Raw genomic sequence first — 23,209 nt, 5'->3', positions numbered from 1 at the left:
GATCTGTTTGGTGACTGAGTCAAAGTGAACATATCCTTATGAATTCCCATACATATATATTGAAATTTTGAATTTTGGTGTGGTTCACCTTATTTTTCCCCTGCGTCACTCAACAATTCATATAGTCTTGAGATAGGAAATTGCCATTAATTTTTTTTGCAGTTTCACAATAGAAGCAGGAACTGGTAAAGTATTCAGCTGTTTCCTCTCTTAGAAACAAGTGCAGAAATGTCTATAAGATTACCTGCCGATGATGATGGGAATGTGCGGATCCACTACTAATTTAGAAGTAGAATGACGTTTTTTGTTTCAGACTGTTGCTTGCTGCTTTTATTAATGTGTTTTTTTTTTTTTTTTTTTTTTTTTTAACGTATTAAGAATTCTTTTTGGAGCGACTTGTGTTTAAAATCCCCCCACCCCTGGACCTATATTCACTACTTATATGGGCTTACAGGTAAAAAGCTCTGGGGCATGTGGTGCCTGGAAAAAATCCCTGCCTCCTCTCATCATTGAAATACTACCCCCCCCCCCCCCTCCCATGCACTTCAGTTATGATCCCGGAATCCCGTGCCCAGCGCTTCCTCAGAAATGCATACCTCCTCCTCCCTTCTTTGGGCACTGCACTTAGGGATCTTCTGCGAAGGCAAGCCACTGTTACCTCCGACATGCGCACAGATAAGAATTTCTCCCCGCTTCTTCCCTGCACAGTCGTCGCTAGGAACCCTGTATACATAGTGATGGCTATCCAGGGAGGAAGTGGGGAGAGCACCTTATCTGGGCGCACACCTGAGGTCAACTTGAGTGGAAGTCACCTGTGCAAAAGATGGCTGAATGGCAGTGCCCATAGAAGGGAGGATGAGGTATCCATTTCTGAGGGAGTGCAGGCGCAGGATTCCGGGGCCATAACTGTCGTGCATGGGAGGGAGGTAGTATTACAATGAGGAGAGGATGCAGGGATTTCTTCCCGACATCGCCCGCCCCGGTGTCTGGAAGAAATCATTAACATAAAGACAAAATATAACATTTATCAGCAACAAGACCATTAATATGATGCATACAAGTAGGAGTAGATTATTATTTGTTACCTGTATGCCCATATTAATAGATCATATACGCCCCAGGAGGTGACAGATTCCCTTTAATGGCTCTCATTGCGCTAGTGTAGGACTACAATAAATATGTTGAGCTTACAAGATGGTTGTCACTTTTTTAATATCTTAAGAATTGTAGCTCAGTATAGTAAATGTAGTTTTCTTTAAAGCGAACCTGTCAGCAGGATTTTGCTGAACTACAGACATTGTCATGTTGCTGCTGTTAAACTGATTAAAATGTTACCTGAGGTGAAGAAATCCATATTGATGTTCTTGTGTAATCAATGTTAGACGTTTTCAGTTAATGAGATGCTCGTGCTCCGGGGCGGAACTGTAAGCGTTATCTTCCTGCTCTAGGCCAGAGAAACCAAGGAAAGACCTGCCCACAGGCTGCCCTGATTACACAAAAACAACAAGACTGATTTCTTCACCCCATGTATCATTTTAATCAGTATAATAGCGGCAGCATGACTGTTTGTAGTTTACGTGGCAAAATCCAGTTGGCAGGTTTTTCGTTTTTGCGTTTGTTTTTCGCTCCCCTTCTTCCCAGAGCCAATCTATTTTTTATTTTTCAGTAAATATGGCCCTGTGAGGGCTTGTTTTTTGCGGGATGAGTTGTACTTTTAAAAGACACCATTGGTTTTACCATGTCATGTACTGCAAAACGGGAAAAAAATTCAAGTGCGGTGAAATTGTACTTGTTTTTTTGTTTTGGCTTTTTTTTTTTTTTTTTTTTTTTTACTAGGTTCACTAAATGCTAAAATTGACTTGCCATTATGATTCTTCAGGTCTTTACGAGTTCATAGAAAACAAACATGTCTAGGTTCGTTATCTAAGTGGCGAAAAAAAAATTCCAAACTTTGTTTAAAAAAAAAAAAATTATGCCATTTTCTGATACCAGTAGTGTCTCCATTTTTCGTGATCTCTGGTTGGGTGAGGGCTTATTTTTTGCGCACTGAGCTGACTTTTTTAATGATACAATTTTGGTGCAGATACGTTCTTTTGATCACCCGTTATTGCATTTTAATGCAATGTTGCGGCGACCAAAAAACATAATTCTGGCGTTTTGACTTTTTTTTTTTTCTCGCTATGCCAACTGGCGATCAGGTTAATCCTTTTTTTTTTTTTGATAGAGCTGGTGATTCTGAACTCGGCGATACCAAATATGTGTGTTTGATTTTTTTTTTTTTTTTTTTTAATTGTTTTATTTTGAATGGGGCAAAAAGGGTGATTTGAACTTTTAGATATTTTTTATTTTTAAAATCTTTTTTTTTTTTTATACCTTTTGGCATGCTTCAGTAGTCTTTATGGGAGACTAGAAGCTGCCACAACCCGATCTGCTCTGCTACATAGAGTTGATAATCAAATCGCCTCTGTATAGCAGAATTACTCACATGCTTGTTTTGAGTACGCATTAAGGCTGTGTGCCCACGTAGCGATTTTTAAGCGTTTTTGCTGCGATTTTCGGCGTGAAAACGTTTAAAAATCGTGTACAGAACGCCCCCCCATGCATTCCTATGGCATTCCGCACGTGCTGTTGTGCTAATGCTGCGCTTTTTTCTGCGGCGGAATCGCATCGCGGAAAAAATCGCAGCATGCTCATTCTTTTGTGCGGAATCGCAAAGAATTGCCGCGATTCCGCACCCATAGGAATGCATGAGAATCGCTTACTTCCCGTATTTGCCTATGCCCACCATGCGGGAAGTTAAGCGTCTCATGTGCGGTTGGTACCCACGGTGTGGAGGAGAGGAGACTGTCCTCCAGGCCCTGGGTACCATACCCCTGGAAAAAAAAAGAATAAAAAATAAAAAATCGGGGTATATTTACCTTCCGGCGTCCCGCGCTGCATTCCCGGCCTAAGCGTTCCCAGTAATGCCTTGCGGCAAGGCCCTGTGATGACGTGGTCTCGCGAGATCGCTATAGCAACGCGAGACTACGTCATCACAGGTCTCGCAAGGCATTACTGGGAACGCTGAGGCCCGGGATGGCAGCGCGGGACGCCGGAAGGTAAATATACCCCGATTTTTTTTTTTTTTTTTTTTTTTTTTTTTTTAGCATTTTAACATTCTATCTTTTACTACTGATGCCGCATAGGCGGCCTCAATAGTAAAAAGCTGGTCACACTTGTCAAACACTATGTTTGACGAGTGTGACCAACCTGTCAATCACTTTCCAAGCGATGCTTCAAATCGCTTGGAAAGTGCTTGAATATCGCACGCGAAAATCGCGGCAAAATCGCAGTGAAATCGCGCGGAAAAAAACGCGCGATTTCTGGGAAGGAGTCCGGTTTTTAGTGTCCGGAATAAAACGCTACGTGGGCACATAGCCTTAAGGGGTTGTTCTTGTACTTCTATATTAAAGGCCTATCCTCAGGATAGGTCATCAATTTCTGATCAGTAGGGATGCGACAGCCAGCTCCCCTGTCGAACAGCTGTTGCTGATGTCGGCCGGATGTGCTCAGTTGTGAAGCTGCACAACACAGCTGCATTGTGACCAAAAATCATGTATTATAATTCATCCACTGTTATCAAACCGGGTCATCAACCTGTTTAAAGGTGTTGTCCATTACTCGGACAAGCCCTTCTCAATCCCTATGTTTTCACCTTGTAAAATAACACCTATACTCCCCTCGGGTGCTGGTGCCCTTATATCCTGGGGATCACGTGACATTGGCCTCAGGGATTGTGTGAAATAATCGGCGCTGGCTTCACTCTGCTACGGATGTAATTGACATCCAGAGCAGGTGAAAGCTGTTCTGTTCTCGCACTTCCTGCGGATGTATGTGATTTGTCTGAAGGCAGGGAGAGTAAAGCCAGCGCATGACATAATGTCACGTAAATCCACTGGAGAGACCGTGCCCACACCGCTGGAACGGCATTGGATGAACAGGGGTTATTTGAATAGTGGACAACCCCTTTAAGTGCATAATTCTTTTTCCAGAGAACACATTTCCACTGATGTGAGTCTAATGCCTACATGCTTATTACTAGAGTTGAGCAAATTTGTTTGGGTTCTGTCTTTTTCGGCATGCTGTAGCGCTTACCAAATAAGCTGCAGAGGGAGCCCGGTTTCCTGGATTGCTCTGGCTGATAAGCGCCGCAGCTGTGTCACAGCACATGCATGGGAGAGCCTTTTTGTTGGGCAAACTATGTTATCAAGTCCACAGGGGCGTGACAGCATAGAAAGAGGGTTGACTAGTCTGTGGCAACTAACACCCCATCGATTAGTCAAAGCCCTAATTAGCATAGGTAACGGGAACAATATAAATGCTTTTTTAAACCTCACTTGTGCAGAAAAACATTATACAGGGTTGGTTAGGCAGGGAGTTTACGCCTAAATATGTGAAGTCTGCTGGGTTGGTGGGCATGGGAGACCTGACAGGTTCCCTTTAGTGGTAAAAGTGTTTTGTTCTACACCACAATTACAAACAATATTTTGGTGCTCTCATAAAAACAAACAAATGTTAACTGTATGTTTATTATTTATAACAAACATTATGTTTTTATTTTTGTTTTAACTGGTGTGTTTTCATTACTTTTTTCCTAATGAAGTTTCTTGGAGGGGGGGGAACAGGACAGGAAAAACACCATACCAAAAGCACAAGTGTATCACAAAAATGGCACAATTTTTTATATGTATAAATTATTGTAAGCCAGCTATCATTTCGTTTCAGTGTTTTTTACTATTAAAAAAAATCTATGTAACGGTTCTGTAAAATGATCCAGTGGGGTTTGGCCACAGGGAGCCACATTCCCAGCTCTGGTCTGCTTACGTTTCAGCTACTCATGTGCATCTCTGGTCACTGTATTGTAAGTGGCAGTTACAGACGCCAACCTAAGGCCTCGTACTCATCTGCGTAGAAATCGGAAAAGTGCAATTCGATAAAAAGACTATTCACTGATTTAGTGCTCGTGTTACAAGTGGCCACATATATCGGACAAGACTTGCCAATGCAAGTCAGTGGGTGCGAGGAAAAAAAAAACCGACGGTACACGGACCATCGGTATGCCGTCCCTTTTTATGGATACATTCCCATTCTGTAGCATAGAACACCGTAAATGGTCCTGTAAGTGATTTGTAGAATAATAGTTGCAGAGTAAAAAACACTGTATGTCGTACAGATGCGATGTGAGAAATCGCATTGTACTCGCATGACACTAGTCTTACTTTTCTGGATCAACATTGGAGCGAGGTTTTAAACGCAGATGAGTTCGAGCTCTAGTGCCCACGTATTTAAGCTTGTTTATCTCGGTGCATTGTAGTAAATGATTGTCCCTCTGGTTTTATTTCTTTGCAGTCATCTGATAACTAGGATCACCACTGCACCGTATTAAAATAATCCCCTAAAATTAAGCTAGCCATAATCCACCTAAATCATTTGGATGCGTGAGATGCAGTTTTCTAGTGTGTGTGTGGGGGGTGGGGGGGGACAGTGGAAATACCGTACTTGATCTTTTTGGCAATTTAGATGGATAATCATGTAGACGCTGATGCATAGAGCTCCAGCCATTCCTGCTGGCAAGCTGAAGCAATTGAACTGACTACAACATGAAATTAATTTTGATAAAGAAATACAACAAAACCCGTATTAATAGAATTTTACTTGCTGGAAACAATGCTTTTTCAGGTAGGCCTGCTTTTTGTTACATTTGGGAAGGAATTGTGTGGATATATGATTTAATTCCTTGGGTTTTGTTTTAGTTAGTGTGCCTAAACGAACCGGTATCTTGTACAGAATAATCCTTGTTGCATTGCTTTGTAAAGGAAGCATTTCACAGGTACAAACTGCTCTTGGTTTAGCTGCATGTTCTATGGAGAAAGCCTTATTGTTTAGGGGACATTTATTTGGTCCAACTGAGTGCTAAATACCAACTTTTCAATATGGTCAGCGGTTTCCAAAGTGTGACATTTTACAATTCATCTGTCGGTCTTGTGACTAGTGCAATAATGTATTGTCTGTTTCCAGGTTTTTGCCACATAATCTGAGAGCAGCATAATGTAGAGCCAGAGACCCCAATTCTAGCGATGTATCACTTACTGGGCTGCTTGCTGCAGCTTTGATTAAAATCGATGTTTTATTATTTGTAGACTATCACTCGAGGATTTGTAAACAATGTATTCCTCCATATTGTGAAATATCCCTAAGGCCTCTTTCACATTTCAGTTATTTGACGTCAGTGAAAATCCGCCTGGTTGAGCAAAAACGGATCCGTTGTGGCACAAACGGAGGCCACCTGATGCGTTTTTTTAACGGATGCGCATTCTCAGCTAATGGTGGAAATTTAAAAGAACACGAGCCGAGAGAGAGAGATTTTTCTGCTGCCAGAATGGCATGTGGGGTTAAATTTCTGGCAAGGAAATTCTTCCGGGCATGCTCAGTGTCAAAAAGCGGATCCGTTGCCGGATTCCGTCAAAAAATGGTTGGCAACGGATCCGTCGCCCATAGGCGACCATTATAACGAATGGCGGATAGCGGCGGATCCGTTGCTATCCGCTATTTTGACGCTGACAAAAAAAGTTTCATTGTCCGTCCTCTGAAGTCAGCGGATGACAAAATTTTGGCTGATCCGTCAAAAAACGGATGACCATCCGTCAAAATCCGCCGCTAATGCAAGTCAATGGGGAAAAAAACCGGATCCGCCAAAAAAATGGCGGATCCGTTTTTTTTTTTTTTTTTTGGCAAAACGGCGGATTTTGACTGATGGCAACAAACGGAAGTGTGAAACAGGCCTTACTCCACCAATGTCTTGAAGTTTTCTGCCCAAGCATAGTGTGCACAGAAAGCTGATAGTCGTGTGGTGGTCTTAGATGGGGTAGCAAAGGTAATCTGTCACTGGGTTTTTAGGTCCCATAAATCCAGCACATGGTCCAATTTATCCTAAAAACTCTGCAGTCTAAATGAGTGCCCTGTGTCTTGCATTGTTGCAGATGAGCAGGAAAGAGAGGAGTGATGCATACCAGTAGATATAAATATAATTACAAAGGATGAGCTCTATGCATGACCTTGTTTTTTCCCCTCCACTCTTCAAAATGAAAAGTTTTAGGCGTTGTGCCCACGTATGCAGAAAAAACCCGCACTTCTTCCCAGGAAAAACGTGCGGGTTTTTTTTTGCGCCTTTCCGCGTTTTTGCGCGATTTTTGCACGTTTTTTCATGTTTTTCCCGCGACATTCAAGCACTTTCCAAGCGATTTGAAGCATTGCTTGGAATGTGATTGACAGGTTGGTCACACTCATCAAACATAGTGTTTGACGAGTGTGACCAAATTTTTACTATTGAGGCCGCCTATGCAGCATCAGTAGTAAAAAGATCTAATATTAAAAATAATTAAAAAAAAAAAAATCTGGTTATATTCACCTTCCGGCGTCCCGCGCAGCCTTCCCGAGCCTCAGCGATGCTCCCGTTCCCAGTAATGCCTTGCGAGACCTTTGATGACGTCGCGGTCTTGCGTTGCTGCAGCGATCTCGCGAGGAATAGAAACCACTACAGTAATCGCAAGACTGCGACGTCATCAAAGGTCTCGCAAGGCATTACTGGGAACGAGAGCATCGCTGAGGCCCGGGAAGGCTGCGCGGGATGCAGGAAGGTGAATATAACCCTATTTTTTTATTCATTTATTTATTTATTTATTTTTTTTTTACAGGGATATGGTACCCAGGGCCTGGAGGACAGTCTCCCCTCCTCCACACCGTGGGTACCTTCCACAGATGAGCGCATGGTGGGCATAGCCACATGTGGGAAGTAAGCGGATCTCATGCATTCCTATGGGTGTGGAATCACGGCAATTCTTTCGGAATTGCGGCGATTCCGCAAAAAACAATGAGCATGCTGCGTTTTTTTCTGCGATGCCATTCCGCCGCGGAAAAAATCACAGCATTAGCACAGCATGTGCGGAATGCCATAGGAATGCATGGAGTGCGTTCTGTGTTTTTTTTTTTTTTTTTTTTTAAGCGTTTTTGCAGCAAAAAACACCTAAAAATCGCAGCGTGTGCACACAGCCTTAGGCTATGTGCACACGTGCAGATTTTTTGCAGTATTTTCCACGGGAATTTTGCAACTCCCTGCCACTGGAAATATGGTAGAATTCCGCATTTGTAATTCCCGCATACTTCCCGCGTCCTAACTAGCGTTTTCCAAGCGTAATTAGCTTGCAGAATGCTAGCGTTTTCCAAGCGATCTGTAGAATCGCTTGGAAAACTGATTGACAGATTGGTCTCACTCGTCAAACATAGTGTTTGACTAGTGTGACCAACTTTTTACTATGAGGCCGCCTATGCAGCATCGGTAGTAAAAAGATACAGTGGGGAAAAAAAGTATTTAGTCAGTCAGCAATAGTGCAAGTTCCACCACTTAAAAAGATGAGAGGCGTCTGTAATTTACATCATAGGTAGACCTCAACTATGGGAGACAAACTGAGAAAAAAAAATCCAGAAAATCACATTGTCTGTTTTTTTTTTCATTTTATTTGCATATTATGGTGGAAAATAAGTATTTGGTCAGAAACAAAATTTCATCTCAATACTTTGTGATATATCCTTTGTTGGCAATGACAGAGGTCAAACGTTTTCTGTAAGTCTTCACAAGGTTGCCACACACTGTTGTTGGAATGTTGGCCCATTCCTCCATGCAGATCTCCTCTAGAGCAGTGATGTTTTTGGCTTTTCGCTTGACAACACGGACTTTCAACTCCCTCCAAAGGTTTTCTTTAGGGTTGAGATCTGGAGACTGGCTAGGCCACTCCAGGACCTTGAAATGCTTCTTACGAAGCCACTCCTTCGTTGCCCTGGCGGTGTGCTTTGGATCATTGTCATGTTGAAAGACCCAGCCACGTTTCATCTTCAATGCCCTTGCTGATGGAAGGAGGTTTGCACTCAAAATCTCACGATACATGGCCCCATTCATTCTTTTATGTACCTGGATCAGTCGTCCTGGCCCCTTTGCAGAGAAACAGCCCCAAAGCATGATGTTTCCACCACCATGCTTTACAGTAGGTATGGTGTTTGATGGATGCAACTCGGTATTCTTTTTCCTCCAAACACGACAAGTTGTGTTTCTACTAAACAGTTCCAGTTTGGTTTCATCAGACCATAGGACATTCTCCCAAAACTCCTCTGGATCATCCAAATGCTCTCTAGCAAACTTCAGACGGGCCCGGACATGTACAGGCTTAAGCAGTGGGACACGTCTGGCACTGCAGGATCTGAGTCCATGGTGGCGTAGTGTGTTACTTATGGTAGGCCTTGCTACATTGGTCCCAGCTCTCTGCAGTTCATTCACTAGGTCCCCCCGCGTGGTTCTGGGATTTTTGCTCACCGTTCTTGTGATCATTCTGACCCCACGGGGTGGGATTTTGCGTGGAGCACCAGATCAAGGGAGATTATCAGTGGTCTTGTATGTCTTCCATTTTCTAATTATTGCTCCCACAGTTGATTTCTTCACTCCAAGCTGGTTGGCTATTGCAGATTCAGTCTTCCCAGCCTGGTGCAGGGCTACAATTTTGTTTCTGGTGTCCTTTGACAGCTCTTTGGTCTTCACCATAGTGGAGTTTGGAGTCAGACTGTTTGAGGGTATGCACAGGTGTCTTTTTATACTGATAACAAGTTTAAACAGGTGCCATTACTACAGGTAATGAGTGGAGGAAAGAGGAGACTCTTAAAGAAGAAGTTACAGGTCTGTGAGAGCCAGAAATCTTGATTGCTTGTTTCTGACCAAATACTTATTTTCCACCATAATATGCAAATAAAATGAAAAAAAAACAGACAATGTGATTTTCTGGATTTTTTTTTCTCAGTTTGTCTCCCATAGTTGAGGTCTACCTATGATGTAAATTACAGACGCCTCTCATCTTTTTAAGTGGTGGAACTTGCACTCTTGCTGACTGACTAAATACTTTTTTTCCCCACTGTATAACGTTAAAAATAATAATAAAATGGTGTTTTTCTCACCTTCGGGTGTCCCGCGCAGCGTCCCATATCCTCGCAATGCTCCCGGCAACATCCGTTCCCAGCGATGCCTTGGGACAATGACCTTTGACGTAGCGGTCTCGCGAGACCACAACTTCATCAAAGGTCATTGTCGCAAGGCATCACTTGGAACGGAAGTTGGCTGGAGCATTGCGAGTATCGGGGACACTGCGAGGGCCGCCGGAAGGTGAGAAATAACACCATTTTTTATTTTCATTCTATTTTTTACAGGGTTATGGTACCCAGGGCCTGGAGGACAGTCTCCTCTCCTCCAGACCCCTGGGTACCATCCGCACATGATCCGCTTGCTTTGCGCATGGTGGGCATAGCCACATGCGGAAAGTAAGCGGAACAATGCATTCCTATGTGTGCGGAATTCCCGCGATTCCACACAAAGAATGAGCATGTTGCATATTTTTCCGCGATGCAATTCCGCTGCGGAAAAATCCGCAGCATTAGCACAGCATGTGTGGAATGCCATAGGATTGCATGGGATGCTTTTTTTTTTTTTTGCGTTTTCGCGGCAAAATCATGCGTTAAAAAACGCTGCAAAAAACGCTACGTGTGAACGCAGACTTAATGACTTTTTTGCAAGTAGATTTTATACAGACCTGGAGATGGAATGATTAGGTCATTATACTATAAATCTGCATGTGAATCGATGCATGGAGCTGCAAAATGTGTTGGTCTCCTAAAAATAAAGGGTAATAAATCTGTTTTTCTGTTGTAACGAAGTTATCTTCTTTAGCTTTATGCAAAATAACATATTCCTTTCATCTGCTTACTGCAGTACACTGGCACTGCCAGTCAGCCGTCATGTCTTTGGGAACCTCGTTAGTCTTTATTTCAGATTCTGCTGCAATTTTATGTAATTGTCATTTTGCTTTATGTAAATATTTTGTTTATATTCGTTCAGATACTGTGTAGTTTGCAATGAAATAACTCATGACCAGTGTAATTAGCTTCATCTCTTCATGCGGCTCCACTTCTGCTTTAGTATTTATAATTTTCTTCATCACTTAGTCTTCTGCATTGATTCTGACAGTTTCCATCTACAATCCAGTTTTCTGCTGCCACATTTTATTTAAGGGATCCTGCAGAAAACACCTGCAATTTTCTTTTCTTTTCCTAAAAATAATAACATTGCAAAAAATAAAACTAATGTTATTTATATTTCTGTGCTGTCTCTGACACCTAACAAAAACTGAATCTTCTGGTATATACGGTACTTTAAATAGGGCTGTGGCGTAGCTAAGCCAAGCTCTTAGGCTGTGTGCACACGCTGCGGATTCCGCTGCGTTTCCGCAGCGGTTTTGGCCGCTGCGGACACGCAGCAGTTTTAGCTGCGGTGTACAGTACCATTCATTTGAATGGAAAAACAAAAAACGCTGTGCCGACGCTGCGGAAAAAACCGCGCGGATTTGCTGCGGTTTTGAATCCGCAGAAAGAATTGCATGTCAATTCTTTCTGCGGAAACCGCTGCGGGTTCCTATCTCCACCATTGTGGAGATAGTGAATCCGCAGGACCAAACCGCAGGCAAAACCGCAGATAATCCGCAGGTCTTTGGACCTGCGGATTATCTGCGGTTTTTGCAAAATCCGTGCGGATTAATCCGCAGCGGAATCCGCAGCGTGTGAACGTGGCCTTAGGGTGTGTGCACACGCTGCAGATTCTGCTGCGGATCGGCAGCGGTTTTGGTCCTGCAGATCCACAGCAGTTTCTGCTGCGGTGTACAGTACCATAATATCCTATGGGAAATGGAAACCGCAGTGCAGACGGTGCAGATTTTTCAGCGCGGATTTGCTGCGGTTTCTAATCCGCAGAAAGAATTGACATGTCAATTCTTTCTGCGGATTCTGCTGCGGTTTACCATCTCCTCCATTGTAGAGGTGATAAACCGCAAGGCAAAACCGCAGGCTAATCCACAGATAATCTGCAGGTCGTTTGACCTGCGGATTTTGCAAAATCCGCGCAGATCAATCCGCAGCAGAATCCGCAGCGTGTGCACACACCCTAAGACTCCTCAATTTTCCTGACTCCCACTCCCTTTACTGTCAGCAGGATTGTGCCCAGTAACCTACAGACAGTGTTGGGGCCGTTATACTGATTACAATGACACCTTGGTTGATGAAATCTCTTTCCGTTGGGTGTAAATTTACACTGATATCGGACTCCCTCCCTTTGATGTGGGCTCCCGCGGTGAGACCGCATCTTTCCCGGCACATGGCAGATGTTTCGAACAGCTGATTGCGGGTCACCAGTTGGTTGGCATGACAACCAGAGGTCTCCTGGAGACCTCTGGTTGTTACTGCCGGCTTGCTGTGAGCGCCACCCGGTGGATGGCGCTCATAGCGAGTGAGTAATTCTACTACATAGAGGCAATCTGATCATCGCTTGTATGTTGCAGAGCCGATCGTGTTATGACAGCTTCTAGTCTCCCATGGAGACTATTGAAGTATGCCAAAAGTAAAAAAAAAAAAAAAAAAAAAAAAAAAATTTTTAAAAATCTATAAAAGTTCAAATCACCCCCCTGTGGCCCCATTCAAAATAAAAAAAAAAAAAAAAATAAAAAAAAAATCAAATATACATATATTTGGTATTGCCCGATCTATAAATAAATAAATAATAAAAAAAAAAGATTAACATGATCGCTAAACGGCGTACTGAGAAAAAAATAGTCAAAATGCCAGAACTACGTTTTTTTTTTTTTTTTTTTTTTTTTTTTTTGGTCGCTGCGACATTGCATTAAAATGCAATAACGGACAGTCAAAAGATCGTATCTGCACCAAAATTGTATCATTAAAAACGACAGACTGGCATTCAAAAAAAAAAAAAAAAGCCCTCACGCAACCCGAGGTCACGAAAAATGGAGACGCTACGGGTCTCAGAAAATGACGCAATTTTTTTTTTCTTAGCAATGTTTGAAATTTTTTTTCGCCACTTAGATAAAAAAGAGCCTAGACATGTTTGGTGTCTATGAACTTGTAATGACCTGGAGGATCATAATGGCAGGTCCTTTGTAGCATATGAACCTAGTAAAAAAGCCAAACAAAACACAAGTATGGGATTGCACTTTTTTTGCAATTTTATCGCACTTGGAATTTTTTTCCCGTTTTCTAGTACACAACATGGTAAAACCAATGGTATTGTTCAAAAGTACAAATTCTCCCACAAAAAACAAGCCTCACACGGTCGTATCGATGGAAAAATAAAAAAAATGTCTCATGAAAGGGTTAATCTTTGCAGTTTTCAGCTAATTATATGCATAAAATGAAAGAAAAAGCGCGGACAGCACCGCTGTTACCGTGTATCCTCAGATAGTGTGCGGCATACGGAGCACTGATGACTGGCAGCTTCGGGTGCTAGACCTGGGAATTCACAGTGCTGTATAAGATAAGTCCAAGTAGAGATGAGGTCGCACTCAACGAGCTGGTGAAAATATAGCTAGATTTATTGACACGTTACACATGTCAGGCCGGGGGAGTGATATCGGGTGTGCAGAGGGAGCTGACAACGGCCGTTTTGCGCTGTCCGAGCGCTTCAACGGGGCCGGGGGAGTGATATCGGGTGTGCAGAGGGAGCTGACAACGGCCGTTTTGCGCTGTCCGAGCACTCCCCCGGCCTGACGTGTAACGTGTCAATAAATCAAGCTATATTTTCACCAGCTTGTTGAGTGCGACTTCATCTCTACTTGGACTTATTCAGTTAATTATATGCTCGTGCTCTGGTATGGCTTGTGGTTGGGGCTTTATGTGGTGCTCTGTTTACATATTTATCTGTATGGCTTGTGACAGGTCACTGATCCCTCACTGACCTGCCTAATTGATGTTACTGCGCTGGCGCCATTTTTATTCCTGAATCCATTTATATCACCAAATAAAATAACTAAAATTAATTAATATAGATATGATGATGCTACAGTGCCGCCACCTGCCTGCTGAATGTGAATTTTTTTTTTCAAACCATACTATATTCAGTATGTATAATAGGGTCAGGTCAGTGAGAGATCAGTGACCTGTCAGAAGCCATACAGATGAATATGTAAACAGCACCACATAAAGACCACCACCACAGGCTGCCCCGAAGCACAAGAATCTCATTAACTGAAAATAAAGATTAAACAACAACCACAAGACAGATTTTACCCATCACGACATATGCCGTACATGTACGGCGCATATCGAGTCCCTCACTTTAATGTGGGCTCCGATGCTGAGCCCACATCTTTCCTGGCACATGTTAGCTCAAACAGCTGTGGGTGAAATCGTGATCCACCTGTGGCTGTTAGCCCGTTAAATGCTGCTGTCAACCCTTATTACGTCCTAACAAAAAAAAAATTGTTTTCAAAATTGTGCTGATGTAAAAGTAGACATGTGGGAAACGTTATTTATTAACTATATTGTGTGACACAACTGTGATTTAAGGGCACAAAAATTAAGTTTGCAAATTGCAAAATTTTCAAAAATTTTGCTAATTTTCATCTTTTTTATCCATAAGTAAACGCAAGTCATATCGAAGAAATTTTACCACGATCATGAAGTACAATATGTCTCAATCAGTGTGATACCTTGAAGAGCTCCAGAGCTATTATTTCATAAAGTGACAGTGGTCAGAATTGTAAAAATTTACTTGGTCAGTGACGTCAAAATTGGCTTGATCAAAAAGGGGTTAAAGAGGACCTATCACCAGGTCAGAAATGGATAGTTCTTCTTTTTGTATTCAGCTGCTCCTTAGAGTATTCCAGTGGTTTTTGTTTTTTCTTCTTAATCCTATATACAGTTCCAGAGATATGTAAATGGGAGGTGATTTTGTGGCATTTACTATTGGGGTGTGGCTCACAGGGTAATAATGCACAGCGCTGAGTTAAGGTACTGTCACACTTAGCGATGTACCAGTGATATGATGCGGTCAGGATCGCTGGTACATCGCTAAGTGGTCGCTAGTGAGCTGCTACACAGGCAGATCTCACCAGCGACATCGCAGGGGTCGGGGGTCGCTACTTACCTGTCACACTAGGCGATCCTGCGTCCACCCGCCCGGCTCCACGCTCGTCTCTCCACAGGAAGCTGACGACGAGAAACAGTCCTGGACGTTCTCGCGCGATCAGCGATAACCAGCGGGGGAGCGGGTCGTAGGTAAGTATCAGACACAGCGATGTCGCTAGCAATATCGCTATAACGTCACAAGTTATAGCGATATTGCTAGCGATATCGCTTAGGCTAGTTTCACACTAGCGCTTTTGAGCGCAGCGACGGCCTGCGCACGGCCGCCGCTAAGCCCCGCCCCCTGCCTAGCCTCCGCCGGTAGCTCCGCCTACCGGCGCATGACGCTGCATGCGTCCTGCGTCCCCTATCTTTATCACTGGGGGCGCAGGCCGTGCGCAGTATGCGTTTGGCGGCGCATGCGCTTTTATGACGGTACGCCGGCGCAACCAAACTGCAGCAGGTTGCGTTTGGCGCAGGTCGGCGCACCGTCAAAAGGACGCATGCGCCGCCAAACGCATACTGCGCACGGCCTGCGCCCCCAGTGATAAAGATAGGGGACGCATGCAGCGTCATGTGCCGGTAGGCGGAGCTACCGGCGGAGGCATGGCAGGGGCGGGGCTTAGCGGCGGCCGTGCGCAGGCCGTCGCTGCGCTCAAAAGCGCTAGTGTGAAACTAGCCTTAGTGTGACAGTACCTTTAGTCTCCAAGCACTGAGCGCTGCCCCCTTGGTAAAGACTATATAAGGCCCAAATCTCTGCAACCGTGTGGTAGATTTTAGGGGAGCAGTGAGCAAAACCTGGCCACTCTTGACTTGGTGACATGTTCTCCTATAAATGTGTGTTGACCACAAAGCTGTTGTCACAATTTTTTTTTCTTAACTTATTCTTTTTAAGATGAGATATGCCTAATTCTTGTTTAATAATTTTGGGGCTGTGCTATCCTTTTTTTTTTTTTTTTTTTACTCTTAGAAGCTCCTTTTATATGTAGCAGCTGATCCCTTTATTTTCCTGTTGTGTAAAATTGATAAGGTCATTGATAGGGTACTGACAGTGTTTGGAGTCATTCCAGTGCTAACCTCAGGGTTTATAAATAGTCCTAATGTAGCTTTTGTTTTCCCAGCTCATTAGGTTTTTATTTTTAGCTGTTAAAATTGTTGACCTTTTTGAGCTTTTATCATAAACACAATAGGTTTCCCAATGCAGATACACTGTAAAGGCCCCGTCACACACAGTGAGATCGCTGATTTTGTGATGCCACAGCGAGATCGCTGTGTGTGACGGGGATCAGCGACCGGCCCACCTGCCAGGTATTGCTGATCGTGCTTGATCGGCCTGGGCCATTTTTTGATCGCTGGTCTCCCGCTGGCCAGCACGCATCGCTGCGACAGACCAGCGACGCTGGTTTCTAATATAAATATCGGGTATCCAGGAGCCGCGGTTCTTGGATACCCGCTGTTTACCTTGGAAACCGGCGTACACGCTGGTTTCCAAGGTAAACAGCGGGTATCCAGTAGCCGCGTGGCTCTTTGATACCCAATGTTTACATTAGATACCAGCTTGCTCGCTGGAGGGGCTGTCTAACGATGTCCCAGCGATCCCATCCATGCCGGATCGTTGGTGGGATCGCTGCGACATCGTCATGTGTAACGGGGCCTTAAGAATGTTGGGGCTACAACTCTGACACACACACACACACACACACACACACACACCTTTCAAAATTGGAAGGCAGAGTGATCCCTTACCTCTTCTAGTTCTGAGAGAATTCCAGAAACCCTTACAAATGAGTGGCTTTAGCTGCTTGTTTTTGTAAGCATTCTTATGTAATTTCAATAGCCTTTCAATGTTAAAACCTTGGGAAAGAGGAGTACTTCTTTATCATCTTAATACACTGCAGTCCTCATATTATACAGCACTGTGTACTTAAAATTGCTCATTTTGCCTTTCTAACCAGCTAGTTCTTCTCTTTTTTTCCTATGTAGAAACAGGAAGTCTCTTGTCCTTGCATTTATCATTCCCCTCTTCAACTCCTGACCGAGCTGCTCTGCTCCTCCCCTTGCCAGAGACTTTTGCAGTGGCTTATGACTCATACAGGGAAAATAGACTTATTTCCACATAGAGCTTAGAAAGATTCAGCTGTTCTGTTTTTAATCATGTCATGTCTGAGACCCAGGGGCTGTGGAGTCGGTAAGCCAAACCTCCGATTCCTCAATTTCCCTGACCTCTGACCCCACAGTACTGATCGCTACTGAGCATGTACATAATAAAGTGCAGCACAGATTCATCTCAAGTAAAAGCCGAGAAAAAATTGGAAGGCAAAGTGATCCCTTACCTCTTCTAGTTCTGAGAGAATTCCAGAAACCTTTACAAATGAGTGGCTTTAGCTGCTTGTTTTTGTAAGCAATCTTATGTAGTTTCAATAGCCTTTCAATGTTAAAACCTTGGGAAAGAGGAGTGATTCTTTATCATCTTAATACACTGCAGTCCTCATATTATACAGCACTTTGTACTTAAAATTGCTCATTTTGCCTTTCTAACCAGCTAGTTCTTCTCTTTTTTTCCTATGTAGAAACAGGAAGTCTCTTGTCCTTGCATTTATCATTCCCCTCTTCAACGCCTGACCGAGCTGCTCTGCTCCTCCCCTTGCCAGAGACTTTTGCAGTGACTTATGACTCATACAGGGAAAATATACTTATTTCCATATAGAGCTTAGGCTAGTTTCACACTTGCGTTTTTTTGCACTGTATTTTAGCGCTAAAAAACGCCTGCGCTTTTTTCCCCTATATTTTGCATGGGATGCGCTTATGTGCGCATACACATGCGTTTGTATGCGTTTTACGCGCATGCGTGTTTTTTTTTTGTGGTGTGCGCTCGGGCGCACAAAATGCATCCTGTTGCATTTTTTGGGCGTCCGACTTGCCTCAAAAAAACTCATGCGCTCGCAATGCGTTTTTTTTTTTACAGCAAGACACCCATTATAAGTCTATGGGTGCGCATTGGCATGCTCATGTATGCGTTTTTTTGCGCATGAGTTTTTTTGCTGACCCTTGGTTAGACAATGGAAATTAGGGGCTAGGGTTAGTTAAGGGGGGTTAGGGTTAGTATGGTTTGGTTAAGGGTTAGGGTTTAGGGTTAGTTAGGGTTTAGGGTTAGGGTTTGGGTTAGGGTTAGTAGGGTTTGGTTAAGGGTTAGGGTATGGTTTGGTTAAGGGTTAGGGTTAGTAAAGTCATGGTTTGGGTTAGTGTGAGGGGCCAACTAATGTTGGAAAAAAGCACAAACGCGGTAAAAACGCACTAAAAACGCTGCGTTTTTTTCATGCATGCTCATAAAAATGCTTGAAAAAAACGCAGCATTTGTATGCGTTTGTATCCTTTTTTTCCATGCTTTTTTTTGCGGGAAAAACGCGCTGCAAAACAAAGCAAGTGTGAAAGTAGCCTTAGAAAGATTCAGCTGTTCAGTTTTTAATCATGTCATGTCTGAGACCCAGGGGCTGTGGAGTCGGTAAGCCAAACCTCTGATTCCTCAGTTTCCCTGACCTCTGACCCCACAGTACTGATCGCTACTGAGCATGTACATATTAAAGTGCAGCACAGATTCATCTCAAGTAAAAGCCGAGATCTTTGGATCAGGAACAGAACAGACATAGGACATTTCATAACTTTCCCAAGTTATGAACACATTTACAGCACATCCTGCATTGTAACACTGTACCCATTGTATGATATATTATAGGAGTAGGTCCATTTTATATGGACTCCACCATAATGGACACTGACACCACCCCACTAACCGTATGGTTTCTTAATGCTTACTCTGTGTGTCTTATTGGCTAAAGGACTCTCACGAGGGCACCCATTAGTTACACTCGCTCCTTGAATGTCGGGGCGAAGCTACTTCTGCACATAGACACCAGTCCTATTCCCAATCTAGGATGGGTTTCTGTTGGTGTAATAAGACTGTAGCTATTTTAATGTACTATACAAATTATCTCCATACACAAAAGTATTATGATTTGCTCTACTATATATATAAGTATGTGTTTGTGTACACATGTTTCTATTGATTCATGCAATATCTTGACACTGCTCCATTTTCACAACAAAACTGCTTTCAGTGTTGATGCTGCGCTCTCTTCTTATACAGTCTTTAGTTGAAAGCAGATAGAAAATAGTCACTCACCAGGGCTGTGAAATTCGATAAGCCAAACCACCGACTCCTCAATTTCCCTGACTTCCGCCTCCAACCACGACTCCGACTCCACAGCCCTGGCACTCGCCATATGTAATACCTTTTCCTTCATTAGTTTAATCCATAAAAGCTATGTAATCAAACATGTGGAATTTGGTGAGACAGGCAGTGTTAGATCAGAGTTTAAGTGGTCCATATCACGTAAAGTGTCACAAAGACCAATTGTAAATCAAATCACATTGGGAGGACACACAAGACACTGGCATATGGGCCACATGTACTATTGAGCTTTTTTTTGTATTGTCATTTTTTAATGGCATTTTCCTCATGCACTGGCACTTTAACATAATAGTATAAAATCTTCAGTCAGGTGTAATATTCTCTCCGTTGTATATGGATGCACTTGATATATTTAACTGTGACTAGGTAAAGGGGGTTTTACACATAGCGATATCGCTTTGTGTGATACCTCCGACCGGCTCCCCCGCTGTCCATCGCTGATCGCGCGGCTCCATTTCTCGTCGGGTGCTTCCTGCTGGACTTCCTGCTGTGTGAGACGAGCGACGCTGGAGGCGGGCGGGAGGACGTCAGGATAGCTGAGTGTGAAAGGTGAGTATCGTGCGCTGCGTCGCTGCTGCATCACTGTGAGATCTTTCTGTATGAAAGCTCACTAGCGATCATTTAGCGATGCACCAGCGATCCTGACCGGGTCGGATCGCTGGTCGGATCACTGGTGCGTCGCTAAATGTTAAAGGGCCTTAAGGCTGTTGCATTATTGAATCTTATCAGCACATGCACTATTATCTGCTGTGATATATATACAATTTTGCATGCACCATTTATGCACTATTGAGTCTTTTTTTTTTCTATTGTCATTTTTTGAATTGAACTTTCCTTATGCACTGGCACTTAAAAATAATAGCATAAAACTTTGAGTTAGATGGAAAATCCTCTCCTTTGCATATGGGTGCAATTGATTGAGTTAACTGTGACCAGATAAGGTTGTTGCATTAATAAATTGTTTGAGCCCATGCATCTGCTGTGATATCCACAATTTTGCATTGTATAATATATAGTGGGTCTTCATCATTTAGCGTTCCTCGCACTGGAGGCTTCTGTTTTTATTGTGGTTAGTCTACCTCTACATTTAATAAAGGATATACTGTGTGTAATTGTTTGGCAGTGCTCACTTCTGTCTACTTGGCTTCTTTTTAGAATGCCGCATAGTGGTACAGTTTGACTTTCAGATGCTACAGGCAATGGCCCGAGGAAGCACCGACTAATGCGAAACAGCCATTGACTAGAGCACATTTCGCCAGCTCCTCATGCCTGCGTTTTATCTCTCTTATGGATTCACACTAAAGCAGAAGAATATATCACATGAGGTGAATGCCTCCTATTTCTTTCTACTGTTGGAATTGTATTTATTATAGCAGTCAAAATTATTCAGACCAAGTTCGTAAATTAAATTTTATGCTCAATCTTCAAACTGGTCTTTCAATAAAGCAATCAAATGAGAACAATTTCAAAACATCTAATATAAAATGTGGTTTCTCAAATTCCACACAAAATGCCACTTTTATTGATCACTGCAGTTATTCAACCCCCTTCACGTCAAGCGTCTTTAATACTTAGTAGAGGCCCCTCTGGCTGCTGTAACCTGCTGTAAACCAGATGCCGCTCCTGAGGAATCAATGCCCATTCCTCATAGGCAAAGGACTCCAGTTCAGTTACGATACCTTACCCAAACAATGATAGATATAATGTTTGCTTGTAACCGAGATCTTTACCGAGAAAGGCACAAGAATTGTATGGACCTTGTTCCGTTCTATGTTCTAGAAGTGCAATGCGTGGTGGTGTTCTGATTCAGGCCATGTGCACACGATGCAGATTTCTAGCGGATCCGCAGCGGATTTTTCCGCGCAGAAACGCTGCATATCCGCATTGTGATGTACAGTAGCATGTTAATCAATATAAAAAACAAACCGCTGTGCAGACGCTGCGGATTTTTCCGCGGTTCAAAATATGTAGCATGTCACTTCTTTTGTGCGGTTTTCTACCTGCTCCATTCTCCAAATCCGCAGGGGAAAACCGCACAAAAACCGCAAGAAAAAAGGAAGTAATCCGCAGGAAAAATGCAGGTCATTTGACCTGCGGATTTCTTCAATTCTGCGCGGAAAAATCCACAGGGCAAATAAGTACGTCTGCACTCAGCCTTATATTTCTGTGCCATTCTCGCATCTTTCTCGTTAAGCAGCCCTTTGATAAGCTTTGTTTTAGAAGGACATACTACAGGGGGTTATTTGTAAGGCAGAGCCTGGTGATCTGACTGCCAGCAGTGAGTCCTGTCGGATGGAGCACCTGATCAGATGCAGCTTGTTTGTCAGCAGGAGCCAGTGTGCTTTCTGCTTCTAGGAAGCGGGGAGGGCTGAGAGACCTCTGTATCACTGGATTGCCAGATTTCTGGTTGTGATGCAGAATCACGTGGCGCTCACATACCTTCACTAGTCAACTTGTTGTTTTGTAGCTGCACATCTGAGTCTGTTACTGCCGTGGTTCGCTAGACAAAGGAAGGGAAATGAATATTCATTGTAACAGTATGCCGAGGAAAGTCTCTGCTATGAGTAACCTGTGTTTCCCTGAGATCCGACGTTGTTTCTGCTTTCCTTGTACAGTACTGCTGCAGCACGGCGCTGATCCTAGCATCCGGAACACCGACGGCAAATCAGCCTTGGACCTGGCTGATCCATCAGCAAAAGCTGTCCTTACTGGTAAGAAATGCCTCTCTAAACCAGCTTGTAGTGTCTTTAGTGTGGTGTTCTCTTTTTTGCCTCCTGAATGCTATATTCATTCTATCTATACTGTCCTGTTACTGCTCCAAGCTGTTTTATTCTATTATACTGTACTTCATTTCTGGCCGTGATTTTATTTGATATTCCTCGAATCCGTCATTAACCATTGTTAGCCTTTTTGTTGAAATTTGGGGATTTTAGCTGTTGCTGCAGTAACAACCTTTTTTTGTTAAATAATTCTGAGTTGACAAAGTGGATCAGAGTTGAAATCAGCTGCCATTTTTCATTTATTTTGAAGGTACATTTATACAGTTTCAGCAGCTGCTCTTTCAATACATGTATATCTATTTTTTTCTTGATTCAGTGATTTATAATTGACATATTGCACTTCCAGTTCCTACACCTACCATCACCAATTGAGACCCTTGGGTTTATTGCTTTGTGTTTTCTTCCTTCGTTATGATGATATTCTACCTTTTTATGCTTTCTTGGCTTTATTTCTGTTCTTTTTCATTCGTCCTTGTTTTGTCTATTTGTGTGGCTTGTGCTATACAGCATCAGTTCGTAAGGATTCAATGAACAAGCAGAATTCCCCCCCCCCCCCATGCTGAGCAATTTGTCACCTCGGATATCAGAAGCATATTAGAAAGTGAGCAAAGCATTCATGATACGCTGCCTGGCCCGAGGGAGAAGACAAATGTATTTTTTCCAAGCAGACTGTCTGGTAGCACTCTGCATTTGATTGTGTTGGATACTGGATGTTGGTGGTTCATATGCTTCTTACTGCTATTAGATGTGATATATAACAGCAATTGTGCTGCCACCTACAGTGCTTAATGTGGCAGGCTAGAAAAACTTCTTTGCCGGAGCATATTTTATTACTACATTGGGCAGCTGAAAGGTGAATGCACAGCTAGTCCTAAAAGGATCTTTCTAAGCACTTGAGTGACAATTGAAAAAGACTTCTCACACATCCACTTTAAACAGTTTGGCTCTTGTGCTCTCAAAATGAATTTACCAGGCTTTTACTACACTATCTAAGAGCAGAATAATGTAGGAATGGAGACCCTGATTGCAGAGATGTATCACTTGCTGATCTGCTTGCTGTCATTTTGATAAAATCACTGTTTTATCTGCTGCAGGTCTAGCAGTTCTCTGAATGGTGAGCTGTGAATAACACTGCCCACACCGC

At 43.1% G+C, this 23,209-nt stretch overlaps 1 protein-coding gene across 2 annotated transcripts in view; it reads left to right on the top strand.

The window, feature by feature from the left end:
* The window catches only part of TNKS (tankyrase), a 288,176-nt gene that overhangs the window by 29,888 nt on the left and 235,079 nt on the right, over positions 1-23,209 (top strand). For both annotated transcript variants that reach the window (XM_073543626.1, XM_073543618.1), the window contains exon 3: positions 21,901-21,996. In XM_073543626.1, coding sequence (XP_073399727.1) covers positions 21,901-21,996 — 96 coding nt within the window. The remainder of the gene's footprint in view (positions 1-21,900; positions 21,997-23,209) is intronic.

Source organism: Dendrobates tinctorius, unplaced genomic scaffold, assembly GCF_039654945.1.
Source record: "Dendrobates tinctorius isolate UK_male_01 unplaced genomic scaffold, ASM3965494v1 ptg000011l, whole genome shotgun sequence".
Classification (NCBI taxonomy): Eukaryota; Metazoa; Chordata; class Amphibia; order Anura; family Dendrobatidae; genus Dendrobates; species Dendrobates tinctorius.
This window is presented reverse-complemented; position numbering and strand designations above follow the sequence as displayed.